The sequence below is a fragment of the Myotis lucifugus genome, unplaced genomic scaffold (genome assembly GCF_000147115.1).
Source record: "Myotis lucifugus unplaced genomic scaffold, Myoluc2.0 scaffold_578, whole genome shotgun sequence".
Taxonomy (NCBI): domain Eukaryota; kingdom Metazoa; phylum Chordata; class Mammalia; order Chiroptera; family Vespertilionidae; genus Myotis; species Myotis lucifugus.
This window is the reverse complement of record NW_005871626.1, coordinates 316,966-335,460: the sequence shown is the minus strand read 5'-3', so window position 1 is coordinate 335,460 and position 18,495 is coordinate 316,966. Positions and strand designations below refer to the sequence as shown.

The 18,495-nt window shown below is 50.7% G+C and overlaps 1 protein-coding gene across 1 annotated transcript in view; it reads right to left on the bottom strand.

Moving 5' to 3' along the window:
- Positions 1–2,676: 2,676 nt before the first annotated feature.
- The window catches only part of TARBP1 (TAR (HIV-1) RNA binding protein 1), a 35,396-nt gene continuing 19,577 nt past the window's right edge, over positions 2,677–18,495 (bottom strand). Inside the window, exons 14-31 of the mRNA XM_023745753.1 lie at positions 18,293–18,390; positions 17,255–17,413; positions 15,761–15,957; positions 15,145–15,406; positions 14,859–15,047; positions 14,192–14,382; positions 13,949–14,020; positions 13,066–13,186; positions 12,015–12,125; positions 10,346–10,495; positions 9,030–9,116; positions 8,405–8,601; positions 7,218–7,299; positions 5,360–5,531; positions 4,426–4,617; positions 3,917–4,041; positions 3,393–3,529; positions 2,677–3,091 (exon numbers count right to left, since the gene is read on the bottom strand). Of these exons, the coding sequence (XP_023601521.1) occupies positions 2,923–3,091; positions 3,393–3,529; positions 3,917–4,041; positions 4,426–4,617; positions 5,360–5,531; positions 7,218–7,299; positions 8,405–8,601; positions 9,030–9,116; positions 10,346–10,495; positions 12,015–12,125; positions 13,066–13,186; positions 13,949–14,020; positions 14,192–14,382; positions 14,859–15,047; positions 15,145–15,406; positions 15,761–15,957; positions 17,255–17,413; positions 18,293–18,390 (2,711 nt within the window). The 3' untranslated portion in view covers positions 2,677–2,922. The remainder of the gene's footprint in view (positions 3,092–3,392; positions 3,530–3,916; positions 4,042–4,425; positions 4,618–5,359; positions 5,532–7,217; positions 7,300–8,404; positions 8,602–9,029; positions 9,117–10,345; positions 10,496–12,014; positions 12,126–13,065; positions 13,187–13,948; positions 14,021–14,191; positions 14,383–14,858; positions 15,048–15,144; positions 15,407–15,760; positions 15,958–17,254; positions 17,414–18,292; positions 18,391–18,495) is intronic.

Here is an 18,495-nt window from a genome sequence, read left to right as displayed (position 1 = left end):
GACCTGCTGCTTTATGCCCTGGTACCATTACTGCCCATGCGCCCCTCTCCTCTGCTCCCACCCCCACCTGTGGCACTGAGCACAGCAGGGGACTGAGGACGGGAAGACCTGGCCCTGGAGGTGGGAGTGACAGGTGAAGATCGGGGTGCTGGTGGGTCCCGCCCTCACCCACCCCCCATTTTCCCAGGAGATCCCCCACAGTCTGGCCATCATTTGCCACGCAGGCTGCATGTCAGAATCAGGTGGAGATTTTAAAAAACAAGTAGCTTTGTCCCAGCCCTCGCCTATTTGTGGAAATAGAACCCAAACTTCTTTTAAAAGCGCTGGGGCTCGCAGGTGTCTGGTGGATGAGCGCCGTCCGGAATCGCTGCTCTGCCCCTGTGGTCAGCGCGCTGCAGGCCCCGACCCCCACTGCCCTCTCCAGCCCGGGGCTGTGGACCCTCCCCCTGCTTTCGAGGTGGCTCTGGGCCCCCGACCCCCTCTGCCCTCTCCAGCCCATGGCTCTGGACCCTCCCCCTGCTTTCGGGGTGGCTCTGGGCCCCGACCCCCTCTGTCCTCTCCAGCCCATGGCTCTGGACCCTCCCCCTGCTTTCGGGGTGGCTCTGGGCCCCCGACCCCCTCTGCCCTTCCTCAAGCCCGGGGCTGTGGACCCTCCCCCTGCTTTGGGGGCGGCTCTGTGCTCTGCATCGGTAGTTTGTACAGCCGGCCGGTGGCTTCTTTACTGTGCTCTCCACCCACACACAGGCCGGTGCCACCCGGAGGCCTCTCCCTCCGTCCCTGCGCCCTGGTCACGGTTAACAGGCTCCGCGCACCTCACACACGTCACCTGCCATTTATCCGCCCAGTCCCGCTCCCACTGGGCCACACTGGCCAGGCCGTAAGTCTGGTATTGCTGAGTCCAGCTTGCTAATATTTTGTTGAGTATTTTAGCATCAAGGATATTGGCCTGTAATTTTTTTTTTTTTTTGGTCATGTCTTTATCTGGTTTGGGTATCGGAGCAATGCTGGCTTCCTAGGGTGATGAGGAAGCATTCCTTCCTCTTTGATTTTTCTTGAAGTCATTTAAGGATAGGGATTAATTCTTTAAATGTTTGGTAGAATTCATCTGTGAAGTCATCTGGCCCCAGGCTTTTGTTTGCTAGGAGTTTTTGTGATTTCTGCTTTAATTTCATGACTAGTCAACAGTCTGTTCAGATTTTCTATTTTTTCCTGGTTCAGTCCTGGGCGGTTATATGCTTCTAGAAAAACTGAATTTGTTGGCATCCTTAACGTTTTATATTTTCTGTCGTATCATTTGTCACTTCTTTCATTTATGATTTTATTTGGGGTCTTTTATTCTTAATGAGTTTGGCTAAAGGTTTGTCAATTTTGAATTTTGTTTATCTTTTCAAAGAACCAGCTGTAAGTTTTATTGATCTTTTTCTTTTGTGGGGGGTGGGGTGGGGGGGGTTCTTTTTCTAGTTCCTTTAGTTGTAAATTTAAGATTGTTTGGGATTTTTATTGTTTCTTGACGTGTATAGCTATGAACTTTCCTCTTAGAACTGCTCTTACTGCATCTGTAAATTTGGAAAAGTTGTATTTTTGTCTCATGGTAGTTTTTTTATTTCCTAATTGATTGCTTATTCAAGTGCTCAATAGGGTCTGTAACCCAAAAAGGTTGTGACTTATTAGTCTACATCCTTTTCCAAGACCTTTATACATCAATGCACTGCTGTGAAATGGTTCTAGAACAGCGGTTCTCAACCTGGGGGTCGCAACCCCTTTGGGGGTCAAACGACCCTTTCACAGGGGTCGCCTAAGACCATCAGAAAACACATATATAATTACATATTGTTTTTGTAATTAATCACTATGCTTTAATGATGTTCAATTTGTAACAATGAAATTGGGGGTCACCACAACATGAGGAACTGTATTAAAGGGTCGCGGCGTTAGGAAGGTTGAGAACCGCTGTTCTAGAATATAAATGACTCAGGTCACTTACACAATTTATATTGAATAACCTGTTACATTTAAATCTGTGCTGTTGTTTACCCGAGCTGCATAACCTGACCATATTTCAAACCCCTTTTTCTCAACAGATAAAATATTTTGACAAAAGAAGAGACTACTTAAAATTTAAAGAGAAATTTGAAGCAGGACAGTTCCAGCCTTCAAACACCTCTGCCAAGTCCTAGGCTGCCCTGGCCTCTCCGAAAGGTAGACTCTTCTTTCTGGACATTCCCAGTGCCCCATGGACTGTGGGAGCTGGTAGACATCAGTGCTTCTGCATATGTGACTTAATAATGAAAGTGATCAGACAGTGGTATGAAACATGCTCAGTTTTAATTTAGTAAGAAATCTATTTTAAGAAGAAAATTAAAGCCTATTTTAAAAATACATGTAGCTATTTTTTTGGTTAGAGGATGGCATTAGGCAAATACTGTAGCTACTGAAAAAACAGGTTGTTATATGTGTCCTAGGAGTGCCCGTTTTATAGAGGCACACACCAAAAAATGGTGATCGGGAGAACTTAAATAGACAGCTAAAATAATAGAGACTGTCTACAAACAGCTTAGCTAATACACTTAGTGATGGCACAAGGAGTGATTTTTCCCCCAAATCAGTAACAAGGTAAGGATGTCCTCTCTCACTTCTATTCACTAAGAAAAAAAAATAGTTTCTAGGAAAGAAATGATCTTTTAAAAATAGTTTTATCTCCACAATTGCTTAAAACATTTTACTAAAGAAGCAATACAATTTAGCTAAATATGTTTATTAAAGAGGACAACACATAGTAATATGGTTAAGGCACATGAAAAAGTTTGGCATTAAGTTATAAGGAAAAAACACAAATTATTCCCGTAAATTCAGAATTTGTTTCATTTGTCCAAATACTTTTTAACTGTTTCAATAGCACCGACACCTCTGAGTGCGGGGACCTCACGCCTGGCTGCCCCCTCGCCTGCGCAGCTGCTGCCGGGCATATTCCCAGATGAGCAGGGCTCCACTCACGTGGACGTTGAGCGAGCGGGTGATGCCCTGCTGAGGGATTTCCACACACACGTCCAGCTGCTGGATCAGGCTGGCAGGGATTCCTTCACGCTCATTTCTGGTGAAAGGGGAGGAGAAAGGTTACTTTCCTTGTAATAACCGTATTTTCTCAGACAGTCAGAGTGTTAACATTCAGAATGTCTGAGAAAATACCAGTTAACTGGGAGAAAGGAAAATGAGGATAAAAAGCGTATGGGCAATCCTGTGGTCCCCTGAGCACCCACAGGTGAAGTAAGTGAAAGGTAGGGGGCTTCCCATGAGCATCAGGTCGAGTGCAGGTGGTGGCAGGTGCCGTGTGAGGGTCCGATAAACTACGGTTTCTGAACCGTTTTCTGGCTGAGCTGTGAGGAGGTTCTCACCCCAGCAGCAGCAGCGACCTCTCCGGGAAGCAGTACTGGGTCAGGGCCGTGCTCCGGGCCGTCTGCTCCACGCCGATGACCGTGTAGCCCTCCGCCTGCTTCTGCCTCAGGTAGCCCGCCAGCTGCGGTGGCTTTACCTTCACACCATTTAAAAGAGCAGAAAGTAAGTCATTCAGTGACAGCCCTGCTAAGAGTAAAATCAGAGTTTTAAAAACTTACTAAACTGAGCTTAAGTCTTTTAAAAAAGATTATACACTATAAACAAGAACTCCCCCAACAGCATAGACATGTATGAAAATGATTCCTATACCAGCAAGGCATGTTTTCCTGAAAGGAATCCTACATGGTTTCTAAAAACACAATCACGTGGAAGATGATCAAGGAACAGGAGAACAGCATTGGGCTGCATTTACTTTAGTGTTAAAGGCTGGACTACTGTAAATTACTGCCAAGGGGCCGATACACGAAGATGGAGAACTACAGACTGAGCCAATCAACTCGAACAGTGAGTCACTGCCACCCACCTCCACCAGAGGCAGCCACTGCTCCGCCGAGACGCTGAGCTGCTGGAACTGCTTGTCGCTGACGCACTGAAGGCTGCCGACCACCAGCGCTGCCGCCCCGAACACCTCGCAGGTGCGGCACAGGCCTGCGGAGCAAGCGGGCATCACCGTCCGCAGCACAAGGCTGAGCGCACCCTGTCCCCCACCCCGTGGCCTCCCCCAGCGGGTCACGCCTGGAAGGCAGCCCCCATGGCCGTGCGCTGACTGGCCATTTGCAGGATCTAGAGCAGGGGTCCTCAAACTTTTTAAACAGGGGGCCAGTTCACTGTCCCTCAGACCGTTGGAGGGCCGGACTATAGTTAAAAAAAAAAAAACTATGAACAAATTCCTATGCACACTGCACATATCTTATTTTGAAGTAAAAAACCAAAACGGGAACCAATACAATATTTGTGTTTGCATGTGGCCCGCGGGCCGTGGTTTGAGGACCCCTGATCTAGAGTCTAAGTGAGACCCCGACACACGGCTACCTCCTAAGTTGGTGGGCTTGTCGATGAGGGAGGCCACGACGACCAGGCGGCTGATGGCCTTGCCGAGCTTGGCAGCGCGGTCCTGAAATGCCAGCTCCAGGTCGGCATCCGGAGCAGCATGTCTCCACGGGATTACCTTCTTCTGAACATCAGTCCACTCGGATTGGCTGTCTGCTTCACCCGCGTGAGAGCCTGGGCAGGAAAGAAGAATCCCCTATGGAAACCAGTCCCCTCGTATTCTGCATATATTATATATTCTGCACATATTACGTCACTGCGAGAGAGGACAGGAAAGGAAGGGCCTGCGAGGGTGACAGCGGGTGAGTCCAGCTGGGAGGCGTGGAGTGTGAAGAGCTATGGAGTGTCCCGCGCCCAGGAGGGCCGGGCAGAGGGCGACCTGAAGTTCAGTGAGGCCGTGGCTAGGGGTTCGGAACGAGAACCAGAGGGCTGGGGACGAGAATGCAGACCTCGGCACAGCTGTTAGGGCCAGTGGTGGCTTTAAAGTGGTGGGGCTTGGCCCTGGGATGGCTCAGGGCCGCGTGGCTGAGGGAGAGCAGCGGGAGGTGGTCCGAAGGGAGCCGGGGGGGAAGGCGGTGGGAAGTGGTGGCCAACCAGCGAGGACTAGAACCAAGATCTCTGCTTCACTCCTAAACGGGGCAAGAAATTCCATAATTTGGCCCCTTTTAAAATCTATATTTTACAGAGAAGCAGTGAATATGAAGAATATTTCAAATAAGAGAAATATATAAGGAAGCAGATGAGGCTCCTGGCTTTTCATAGCGAAGCTCAGGCCCCTGAAAGTACCGTCAGTTATACCACTTTCCACCGCCTCTTCTCCACGGGAGCCTCGTGAAGGAGCTTTTATCAGCCGCCTGCTGTCACTGCAGCCACAGCCGGAGCAGGCAGCGGTGGGAAAGGGGAACACTTCTGTCACCTGCGTCCTGCTGAGCCCAGTCCCCCGGCCTCAGCTCGCGCAGCTGCGTCGCAGAAAGGTAGCGATGAGCCCCTGCCCCCGAGGGAAGGTCCGTGAACTTGGCAAACTTGTCGATGGCGATCCACTCGTCTTCAACAAGGCCTGCAAGGCGCGGAAGGATGTGAAATATGGTCTGAAAGAAAAGTGTAAAATCTAAACTTTCCCCCTTAAAAACATAAAAAGAGCAAAGAAATACATAACTGTTTAAAGTACAGCCTATTCTTACTAATGTATTTTCCCAAACTATCCTGTCTGGTCAAATTACCTACTTTCTGTCTTGTAGCAACTGCCTATGTGTCTGACCAGCTTTTCTAAGAACCCTGGGGAGCAGCAGGTCTCGCACGCGGGTCCCCAATGCACTAACAGCCCCAGCTCTGCACGAGGCAGAGCGTCTGGAGTCAGTTCTGGTGTTGGGCAGCGTTTGGACACGTGCTGTTTACCGATCACCACCTTCTCCATAAGCAACAGGTCAAGCTCTCTTGGTGTCAAATCCTCCCTTTCACTACCACTCACTAAGCCATTTAGCCTTCCTTGGCTTCCACCTCCTCATCTGTAAAGTGTGGATAAAATGGGGTTAAAACAGCACATGAAAAGTGTTTTGTAAACTGCGCAGTGTAAACAGTTTAGTCATCACGTAAACAGTCCTTTCTTTTTCTTACCTATGAGAACTGAGAACCAGGAAATCACCAAAGGTCAAAGGCCAGGAGAAGCGGAAGCACAGGTAATAGGCAAGTTTAAAATGAAACAGTCAGTTTAGATCAACATGCAAGTCTTCATAAAAGTCTTTAGAATGAATATGGTTTTCTTCATGCAACATCTGTGTACATTTCAATTAGCATCATGATTGCAACCAGATAGTAAGCGGGTACCAATACGGCTACACATGTACGAGACGGAGTCTTACACACAGTTAGGGTTCCTACCGGGAGTGGGGGGGTGAAATATACAACATGAGGGGGAGGCCGTCCAAGGCAGGAAAGAGGAAAGCGAGGACTTACTCCTGCGGGAACACTGAGCAGCAGGTGGGCAGGTGGATGTAACCTAAGGCACTAAAGGCCCTGCAGAAAGAGGCAGGCATAGCACCTGCGCACGAGGACAGAGCAGAGCGGGTGAAGTATCTGAAAAACCCTGGACAATTTCTGCTGTGACGTAACGGAAAGCAGTTCATGTCCCATGACCATCACAGTGCAGAGCTGTAGCTTTTTAAAGCGCAGGGTGTTAGTGACCCACCAAAGTAGTTCACTGTGCACAGCAGCTGAGACGTCCAAGTTCTTTAGAGGAAAAGAACAGGTCGAATGTTTTAATTCAAAGAGAAAGTAATGCCATTTCTATAAAGTTTAGTCACTTAGATATCAAGTTGATTGACTGACTAGTAATAGACCTGTCTGTGGTTCCTGAAGTTCATTACATGAGCACATTCGGGAGGCGGGGTATCACCTGCTATGCAGGTTCAGCCCCCCAGGACCTAGACAAGGTGATTAACAAGAGTCCATCTTCTTGTTCTTTTAACAATGGGCTTTGTGACCACAGAATCTCACCTGCACAAGTGTTCTCACTCTCCCTTTTAGTGTCAGAACAGGTTTCTGTTCAGAGTTAAAACACTGCCCTTCCCGTGTGTACAGGCCTGACTACCTGAGAGAGAGAGTGACAGTGACTAGCAGGCTCACTGCTAAGCGTGGAATGAGGCAGGTCATCTGCATAAAGTGACACAAACGCAAGTGAGGGGAAAGGTGAGCTAGTCGTCACCCTTCAACGACGACGGCAAAGGAAGCGCCAGGACTAACGATACAAGAGCATTGGCGCGGGACAGTGTGCTCACCTCCAGGCAGTAGTCCTGAAGCGGGTGAAATGCTGCAAAAAAGAAATGGTCCTGGATGCGCTGCCAGTTCCTCTTGGCGTTCCTAAGGGTGGAAAACACGGTGAGGCACACGCAAGGGAGGGGAAGAACTCGGACTCCTTTCTGGCTTACCCACTGCGGGGTTTAGAACAGGGGGAAAAGTGTGAGTTTTATCCTAAGGCTTATACACCTCTATCTCCAAGATCAACACACTTTAGAAACTGACACTGCGTTTGACCTTCTGAAATGAGATGCAAAACAAGTAACTCTAAGTCATATGACTCACAAGAATGGGACCCAGGTCTACAATGACATGTGGGGGTCACTCTAGGGGTGCAGAGGCCTGAGCTCCATCCGAGGTGACGGGCACCTGACAACAGGAAACACCTGGAGCACCTGGCAGACGCCGGCCTGACAGACATGAATGCCGGGCGGAGGGGCTCTGAGGGAGCCATGTGAGGGGTCTGGGGGGACCTTTAGTCTCTGGCATAAACTGCTGAGGAGAGAAAAGCGTCACCCAAGTCCCTTTTTCTGCTCTGAAGACTCACAGCCAAACTGTTACCAACTCCCACAGACCACGGGTTTCCCGTGAGCAGGTCTGGGATTCCTGGCGCCCCTGTCCAGGTGGGGAGGGTTCTCGTCTGACCAGCGAAGCGCTGACTCAGCGCCCTGTCTGTGCTGCGGGCTAACTTGGTCGGGCAGAGGCCCCGACAACATGGCACTGACTTCCATCCCCGTTTCGGGCGCCCCGTTTGCTGCATCCAGCCTCTGTACACGGGTTTATGTAAATCAGCGAGTGCGCTGAGCGTGCGAAGAGACCTTTGTGGACCCCTGCGGCCTGGGTCTCGGCGCTGTGTGAGCCCTGGCACTCCTGGTGGTGGGTCAGTAATGATAACGCAGTGAGACACCGCCTTAGACACGGCAGGAAGCGATGCCCCCCCTGAGGGGCTTTACAACACCCCGCTCACGCACCCCTTCATCCACAGGAGCAGTTCTACAAGGTCAGGGGAGCCGCCTGCAATCCGAACTGCAACTACACTGCACAGCCAACGGCTGCGCAGCTCTGCCACCCGGCTCTGCGCTCCCACGTGGCCTCAGCTGAGCTGAGGGTGCCGCCTGCAGCTGTCCCGCCTCACCCCCTCACCGGAGGGCTGCCGGCGCGTGCTTACCCTGCTCCCGGCGTGCTCTCCACCTGACTGAGGCTGGACTCGATCACGGACGCCAGAGCGTCCAGCTCCCCCATCCGCAGCGTCTTACACATGCCCCAGGCTTTGTTCAGCGCCACCAGCGCGTACAGGCGGACACCGAAGTTGTGGCTGAAGCCCCACTGCAGCGCGACGACCAGGGCCTGCTTCAGAGCCGGCCTCTGCAGAGAGGAGAGGAATCACTTCTTCAGTGGCCACCGGCCGTGGCTGGACGACCGCAGGGAGACCTGGCATCACTGTGTCCCTGACGGGCTCCAGGCTCCCCACCCTCCTCCCGAGACAGATGGACGTGCTGGCACGCGGTCCCCAGAGGCAGATTCCGTGACCCCGCGGTACTCCCCACCCTCCAGCACGTGTGCAAATGAAAATAACTTAGCGTCCTATTTGTACCACGTGCTAACTTGACGGTCAAGGCAAAGACCCAACAATATGGTAGAGTACCCCGCCCGACGGGCTTGTAGCCAGCTGGACTCACTGGGAGAAATTGCAGAAGACATAAGGAATATGTTACACTTACAAAAACTAGGACAAATATTAAAAGTTCTATTTTGTCAGTCAAGTTTAAACTCTTCTTATAATTTAAACTCACCTTTTCTGGAAGATTTTGAGTAATGATGTCCAAATGTGACAAAACCGACAAGAATGTACAAATGCTTGTTTTAAGGTGTTCTTCACTCTGAAAAGAAATCAGGTAAAACGTCATTCAAGGCTTCTGTGCCATGTGACAGGCGGGGCCAGCAGGGGGCAGTCTCTCCCTTCACAGCTGCAGCCCAGGTGCAGAACCAAATGCCAATACATGGCAACCAGCCAACTGCGAGGCATCGCCAACTTCCTGGGAAGTGAGTGGTGGGTGAGGGTGCTCATCTGGGGGGCGGTGAGGCCTGCAGGGTGAGCACTGGCTGGAGGGGGGGAGCCAGGGAGCAGGGAGCAAACAGGCAGACAGTGAGCAAGACCAGCAGAGACAGAGGCAGGTGAAGACAGGCAGCGAGTGGCAAGGACAGGGCTCCGACGTTCAGGGGGCCTTGGCTTTGAAAACCCAGGATGAAAAGCCAGGGGAGAGCGCTGAAGTGGGTTCAGACCTTCCCCTAATGGTCACTGGGAATCACATTAATTTGTGATAAACGGACGGAAGCCACAGACGGAAGAGGCTGCAGACACTGCAGCTCCGGTGGAGGCGGCGGGGACTCAGTGTGGAGATCGGACTCTCAGGAGCCTGACTGTGACCGTGAGGGGGTGACTGCAGGAGGGGCGAGCTCGGGGGGCAGCTCCATGGACAGAGGGTGGACACAAGTGACTTTAGCAGCCGTGGGGGCATCTGGTGAAGGAAGACCGAGTAGGGCAGACTGAGAGCAGAGGCCTGCACCGTAACCCATCACGATCCTGTATCACCTCCTCAGAGATGATCCGGGACGCAGGAAATGCTGGGCGGGGGGTGGGAGGAGGGGGGTGGACGAGGGACATAAGAATGGAATAAACTGACGTCTGTTCCCAGTTGGGTGAGAGAGAGACCCTGAAGATTCTCATTAAAGCTGCTACTTCGGTGACGTCTAAAATTTACCTACTGGAAATGTCTTTAAAGTGTAAGGAGTACACTTAATTCTTCCTCGTTCTTATTTCTAAGATCAGACACCACTTGGTAAGTAAGACTGCAGCACCGACCTATTTCCCTTCCTTCTTACTAACAAAAGCCTTTCCCATCTTTATTCTGTTAGAGCAGAAGAGCTCTCAAGGTGAGCCAGGCATGCCTGTCTCTTAAACTAATTCCAAACACAACCTAGGATGTCAGCACAACTGGGCCAGGGCGACTGAGAGTCAAGCAGCAACTAATGAAAGGGAAACAATCTCCCGGCACAGGCCACATCTTTTGTTAATTTAAAAAAATGGGAAGAAATCTCCTTTACTTACACAAGAAAAACAATCCCAGAACTTTGGAAGAAACTGAGGAAATTTGTGAAGAATCAGTATAATAATCCATTCGATGTAATACTTGATGGATGCTTGGTTGTTGATGAAACCAGCCTGAAAGATCTTGTCAATGATTCTATTCAAGAAATTCTGAGAAAAATAAAATTCACAAATTAAATTGTGTTATGGTTATTAATGGTCTTAAATTTATTTTTACTGAAATATAATTAACATATAACAATGTATAAATTTAAGGGATAAAAATGTTGACTCGATGCATTGACATATCACAATACGATTACAACCGTGGCATTGACTAACAACTCTATCACATCCCATAATTATTTCTTTTTTTGTGGTAGGAACAATTAAGAACTAGTCTTTTAGCAACTCTGAAACAGGTTATTAATTTTAACTTTAAAAATGCACTAAAAAATACTGCTAAAAAAAACACAGCTTAAAGTTTCATCGATTGTAAGTAACTCTTGGATCCACCACTCTACAAACAATGGCCTTAAAAACTGCTGACAGACATAATGATGAGGTACTTTTACTGACAGTTCACGTTTTACTTGGACATCAATTCTGTGAGGAAGGTTTTTATTCTCGGTATTTTTACAGGGAAGAGAGAAGATTCAGAAAGGGTAAGTGACTGTCTCCAAGCCACACATCTGGTAAGCGGCCGGATTGAGATCAAGATGTGCCGAGATGCCCAAGTCAGCAGGCGGCAGACGGAGCCCAGCAGGAGCAGGCCGGGCCCCCATCTCCTTGGACGACTGCCCATCCGCCTGCCCCACAGCTGCCCAGTTCTTCTGGGCGAGACCCTGACCCCACAGTCCTCCCCCTCGCCCCGTCCTTCTCTTCAGAACCGCACTTCCCTCCGGGTAACTGAGCATCGCTCAGTAGCAGGTAGAAAGCATCATCTCCTTGTGTATAAGTATGTATTATGTGTATTTATTTTAAAGAAGAATGTATCTTAAAGAGCAGAAAAGCTCATTTCAAGTCCCCGTGCCGGGCTGTAAAGTGGAGCGTGCGTCTGGGTTAGACCTGGTTTGGTCCCACCTTCACTGGTCACTACTTCCTAGACGACGCCACCGCGGTGTCCGCAGTACGGACAGCCCACAGCAGGCACCTCCAAGCAACCAGCTGCTGAGGATCGGGGGCTGGTGGGCTCTCTAACCAAATGGCATATGAAACTTTAAACATTACAGTATCACGTTAAAGTACTGAAAGGAAGAATCGTCACTGGGCCAGGTAAAGCAGTTTCTGGTTTATTTCCACAATCCCTAACTGCCTTTGCATTCTTGGTTAAAAAGTGTCCTGAGTGACTTCAATTTTCAGAACTGAAGTATATATAAGTGCTAAGCAGATTACTTCCTCGTTTTCAAAGAGCAACATGACAGTCTCTACTGCACAGTTTATTCACACGGAACCCTTATGCTAAAGCAGTGATTCCCAAAGTGGGCGCTACTGCCCCCCGGTGGGCGCTGCAGCGATCCAGGGGGCGGTGATGGCCACAGGTGCATTTGGGGGCGATGAGTAACTGCTATTAAAATTTTTTAAAAATTAATTTCCAGGGGCTGAGTAATATTTTTTCTGGAAAGGGGGCGGTAGGCCAAATAAGTTTGGGAACCACTGTGCTAAAGGTACAGCTGCAGGGACTACTCACCTGGTCGAAGCGGGGGAAAAGCACGAGCAGGATCTGCCACACTCGGTTTTGCAATCGGTGCTGCTGGGAGTTCACGTAGCATCGCGTCCTGGACGAGGACACCAGTGCCTCCTGGGGTGGGGGGTCAACATGGAATCACTCGCTGAATCTGTGGCTGACGAAACATCAACCACAGCTTCAAACTCAGCCCCTGGTCCTCCAACCGGCAGGAAGGACAAGAAGACACTTCTTTAGTTTCCTTTCACAACAATGCATTTCGTTACTTAACTCATCTGCTTTTAAAACTAGAAAGGAGTGCCCTACCAGTTTTGCTCAGTGGATAGAGTGTCAGCCTGCAGACTAAAGGGTCCCAGGTTCGAGTCCGGTCAAGGGCATGTACCTTGGTTGCGGGCACATCCCCAGTTGGAGGTGTGCAGGAGGCAGCTGATCGATGTTTCTCTCTCATCGATGTTTCTAACTCTCTATCCCTCTCCCTTCCTCTCTTAAAAATAAAAATCATCATTCTCCCCTTTAAAAAAAAACAAACTAGGAAGAAGCTATGTCACTGTCCAGCACACAGTCTTTGAGAAGCCTCCTTGCTCCGTTGTGGCTGGTGAAGGGGTGAGGAGACAGATACTGGACATGGTTCTCAAGGCACCAATGCCTGCACAGTCCCTCCTGCAGACAGTGCGATGCTCATTATAAATAATTGTGCAGATTCAAAAAAGTAAATTCTTCGCATTATGGCAGTTTCTAAATTTTTAGCTTTTTACTCTATTTCTTATATAAAACAATGGACGGATACATCACACCAAATGTAACTGGTTTTGACTGGTACTGGAAAACACGGAGAGAAGGTTAGAGTACAGGAAACACTTTGTTCTCAAAAGCAACCTTGAGTTGGACAATCACTGAGATTTAACTAGAAATATGGAAGGAACATAAATCTCGGGTTTTTTGATAACAATATTTAGAAACATTTTGTCAACAAAAAGAGCAAATACTGGATTTTGACTTGTTAACTATACAAAAACAAAGATGCTTTAAAGTAACAAAAACCAAACACATTTACTTTCTCTAACAGCTTGATGGCAAGGTCCTCCATAAACGCCTTATGGGATGCATTGGAGTCATCTAACAAGCACAGGAATTTGACAGCACAAACTCTGACATAGTGGTCCTCTCTTTTGGTACTAAAAGTATGAGATGATAGTCTGTGTTAATACATGTTCAAAACATAAAAATACCTCAATTAGCTTCAAGATACCATAGCAAATGTCAAAGCCTTCCCAAGTTCTCTAAAACTACGTGGGTCCACACTTAAGGACAGTGCTCTGAACTCAGGATGGACAGTGGAAGGTAATGAATGAATGGGTCAACGAGTGCCTGTGCAGGAAGTCAGCACAAGCACACGGAAACCACACGCACAGCGGCCCTGGGCCAGCAATATCTCATCTGTGGACAAAACAGGTCAGAGCTCATGGAGCTATTCCTGAGTGAGGACCATGCACAGCTCTGTCCACTCAGGGGCAAGACTCCGCCTCCAATGCCGCCATGGCTCCTCCGTCCTACACCAGCATGTCCTCTACGTGAAGGGCAAACTACATCCCAGCACTTTCAGTGTCTGAATGTGGGAAGATAAAACAAGTGAAATTGTCGCCCATCGGTGTGGCTCAGTGGTTGAGCGTTGAACTAGGAACCAGGAGGTCACAGTTTGATTCCCAGTCAGGGCACATGTCCGGGTTGTGGGCTCATCTCCAGTGGGGAGCCTGCAGGAGGCGGCCTATCAGTGATTCTCTCTCATCGATGTTTCTACCTCTCTCTCCCTCTCCCGTCCTCTCTGGAATCAATAAAAATATATTTTAAAAAATTTAACAAATACAGAATGCTTCTCACATGATGTTAAATTGTGAATATCCCATTCATGACAAGATGTGAGAAGTCCTTATACTTACTTTTCAATAACAACATTTGCCGCACATTCATGTCCAAGATTTTCAATAAAGGTCTGTATGTCCTGAATGAGTCTTCCCATAAAAAAGATTTGACAAAGAACAACAGGTTTTAGACAGAAAAAAAAAAATTAAGGCCCCAAATTTAAATGAACTAAAACTTTGTATTCTGCTCATTGAAAGCCTCAAAATAAAAACAAGTCTACCCATGTAAGTAAGGACAGGCTGAAATAATGACAGCTTTACCTCTGATCCCGCCTAAACACAGTTCCGAACACACACGCCTCCAGGAGCAGCTCGCTGTAATCCGCAGCGTTTGAAAAAGACGCCTGGGGCACCTCTAGAGCAGGAACTACCCACGATCGGCAGCAGTGAGTTATCAGTGTATTGAAGACTCCGGTTTTTACAGCCGACATTTCAATCATCTGGTGCATAATCTGGAATGAAAAACAATGGTCATTGTACCCTCTGACCAAGTTAGTTGTTTTGGTTTCCAAAAAATTACTGTTGCTAGAAACTGGGAATGGCTTCAAATGGTAGTTCCCACATAAGCATGAACAGTCCAAAAAATTAAAAATTCTTTATCATTAGAACTTTGCAAGATGCTCAGCAATCAGACTACGCATTTTCATTTCTCAGTAACAAGATGTCACTGGTGGTGAATTCACCTAGAACTTTCCACAAGAAGCACCGTCCACAGAGGAAAAGGAGGGAAAAGGACCTACCCCCACACAGTTTCGGTTTCTCTGCTTTTTGTCAGTGGCCTCCATCCCCGAGTCAGCGAAGACCTGGGGCCCCACGGTGTGTGCGGGGCCAGGAAAGGGCTGAGCGGAGCGGGCCAGCAGGTCATATATTCAGGATGGTTAAGACGGGAAGTTTTATGTATTTTTTACCCCAATTAAAAGAAAGTTACCTCTTTTATTTTGAAATATGCCTGGCCCTTGGTTTTTGCAGCAATGGTAAGAACTTTGGTATCAAAAACAAACTGAACAAAAGCTTTTAAGTTGGACCAGAACACCAGCTGAGTGTTGCTTAGAGTCGATATAATTTTCCAAGCCATGTCAAAGGCCTCTATGCAGACGGACTCCGAGGAGGCCAGAAGCTGGTAGGGAAAGAAAAAGAAATACATAACCACCAGGTCACTTCGGGAATGGTGTCAGCCTACAGTCATTCCCTAACCCATGGCTCACTGTCTCTACCTGGGGAACCAGCAGTTTCATGCAGCGAAACACGGGCAAAACGCGATCGGAGGGGAGGACCGTGAGGGCGGCGAGCGCAGCCTGCAGAGTCCGCGCTGGTGTCTGAACGGCGGGCAGCACGGGGTCCAGGAGGGCGCCCTCCGAGGTGGGGGGAAGGGCGTGGTGCTTCTTCAGCAGGAAGGAGAGGCAGGCCCACTGGTCGTGGATGTACTGTGCAGCGATTCGGCCCCAGCCTGGGGAAGATGACGATTCTTCCAGAAGACTGAAACAGAGAGTCGAGTCACTGCTGTCCTTCCTTAAGTCTGGCTCAGCTGTTAAGTCCCTACTAGGTATCCTGTTACCGAAACACAGGAAACACACAAACCTCGACTTCTAACTTCCGTAAAGATAGGCATTCCCCCACGTCATGACACACTGGAAACTAAATGCGGAAAGTTCATGGGTGTCCGTAACGGAGATGAACAACGTGGGACACGAGACCACCCTGAACGGAGCCTCCGCTCCGAGTTCCTGAAACCCACCCAGCGTTGGGGGGGCGATGCCCTGGAACAAGCATGGGTTTCCCACACGAGCAGCAGGACGCCTCGCGGACACACTGCCCTCCGAGGGGACACACCTGCTCTGCTCCTCCGGCTGCGGCTTCTGCAGCCTCTGATTGAGCGGGAGGGCGGCGAGGAGCTGCTCCGTGAGCCCAGCATCCGGAGGGTCCAGCTGCAGCTCCGGCGTCTGGTCGAGGGCCTCACACACCTCACACACCGCGGCCAAGGCAGCCATGCTGACCGCCCTCTGCACCTGCCTCCCGAGCGTCGGCACCTGAGCAGGAAACAGTGCCCGTCACTCACCAGGAGCGTCCTGGCCGGGCAGGACCCAGGCTGCCCGACCACAGAGATCCCCACCCCCCTCCTCCTGCTCCTGAGCATCAGAGGGCACAAAAGGGAACCCAGTGCCCGCCACGCGGGTTCACACTAGTCCACAGACTGGCAGCGAACAAATTCAGTGGCAGTGAAACCCGGCGGGGCAGGCGAGAAGACAGCTAGCGCGCCATCTGGCAGGGGGTCCCGGGAGCAGCACGCGACAGACCCCGCACCTGTGTGTAGGTTAGGACCTCGGCCGTCTCCTGCTCATGACACACCTGGACCAACAGGCCGATGGGCGAGTTGTATTTGAACTCAGGCTGAAGTGTCATAAGAAAGGCTCCAAGCCCCTATGTAAGCGTCTCCCTCAATCAGCTGTGTGCTGCCTTTGGGGGTGACACAGCACAGCTGTCCATGCTGGGACCAGGGCGGCTGTGGACGTGCTGCCCCGAGTACCCCCCCACCCCCCGCACAGGGAGCAGTTGCAGAGCCCACTTCCAGGGCTCCTAGCGAGTGGGGTGTTTCATGTGAGACACTTGGAACTCTACACGGAGGAGCAGGAGGAGGAAACGAAGACGTCCAGCAACTGCGGTGTCTGAGGCACAGAGACGTTAAGTGATTTCCCCAAGGGCACACAGCAGCAGGGATAAAGCCAGGATTCACGCCCAGAAAGTCTACACTCCAAGGCCTGTGCTCGTACCCACTCTGCCTTAGTCTCATGTTTAAGGAATGCCTCCAGGTATGAGACCTGGTGGAGACAGACATCAATCACCCCAAAACAAGTGGATGAAATGAACACCACGAGGCACAAGGAGCAGCAGGAATGAAGCGAGGGTGAGGCACTGACCAAGAAGGCCTCTGGGAAAATGTGGTCCGAGTTGGGCCATAAAGGCTGCTGACAGGTGCGCACTGAGGGAGGGCTCTCTCCGGGACGGACAGACGGCAGGGACACGCGCCTGTGGCCCGTGAACGCCACCTGGCGGCCTGGAGTCCGCGGCAGAGGGAGGCGGCGAGGAGAGAAAGCCGGGCTGCAGCTCGCGGACACAGTGCCCTTCCTGAGCATGAGCAAGGGCCCCCCGGACCTGAGTGGTGTGAAGACGGCCGTCGCCACTTTCCTAGGCACCTGACATGAGGGGAACCCTACCCTCCTCAATTACTACAGACAAAGGGAATGATTTTAAAGTCGAGTTTCAGCAGATGCTTTTATGATCAACCTGTATTCCACGTAAGCCTTCCCCGCAGAACTACAAGATTACCAGCCCACTGTCCGTGTCCTGCAGGTGCCGGATGGATGCGTTTCTCAAAGGAGCAATGATTCTCAGGACGGGGCTGCCTCGCTCCCCCCGCTTCCCAGGGAGGCCCGCCAGCTCAGCGAAGACCTGCAGGTACAGGTGGCAGCGATCCAGGTCTGCGACCTACGACAGACAGTAACACATCAACCAGCAGGGCCCACGACTGTCACAACACCACGAGGTCAGACAGGAAGTGGTGGGTGTGAAGCACTCACACACATGCTGAGAAAGGCCATCCCCAGGGGCCTTCCACGCTGTCCCCACGCAGCCAGGCCTCCTTCTCGGAGAGCCCGCGGGGACCCGCCTGCTGCACAGCCACCTCACCAACCACCGCTGACGGCTGTTCCGGGAAGCAGAGCAGCTACCCCGGCCTCTCCAAGCCCGAGAGGGAGGGGCATGGACCCGGCAGAACAGGGCTCAGGCCCGTTGGACCTCCCGCCCGCTCTGTGACCTCCGGCAGCTCCTCAGGCCGAGCTCCTGTCCACACAGTGGGGAGGGTCACGTGTGAATTTTGAGAACAGAGAGCACGCTGAACGGACGGCACCGCGTGGCGATGATTAGGCCGTAGTTATCACTGTGCCCTGCGAGGCCTTCTCTGGCACGGAGGAAGCAGAGGCTTCAGTAACCTCATCGGGTCTCCCTGAGCACCACTCATGCAGGCACTGTGCCGGTGCGGGAGGTGCTGGGGTTCTAGCAGCTGGTGGGTGACAGTGCATGTGGTGAGAGGCAGCCTGGGGAAGCTCCTGGAGAGCCGATGGGGCCGCTGCGAACACCTGAGAGGCAGGTTCGAGGCTGGGTCAGGGCACACGCCCAGGTTGTCACTGTGGAACTAATGGACTTAATGAGACAGAACCACTCTGTGGACGATCCTAACACCCAGCACCTCCCAGGCGGGGTGTGAGCAGGAGGGAGCTGCACGGTGTTTCTCTCCCTCCCTCCGTCTCTCTAAAATAATAAAAATTAACATAAAACAAGAAGGAAAGTCACACCATGAACACTCACACTGCTCAGTTCGTTCATAGTGAGTCTCCTGAGCAGGAAGCTGGAGATGCTCTCTGCGGCGGACACGACCAAGTCCTGAAGGAGGGGAGACACCGCATCTGTGTGGGGAGAAGTGTGCGACTAAATGGCAGAGATCAGCTGTTTGGTACAAGACACCGCAGTCTAGTAAAGCACAACCACGGCAAGCACATGGGTGAGCCACT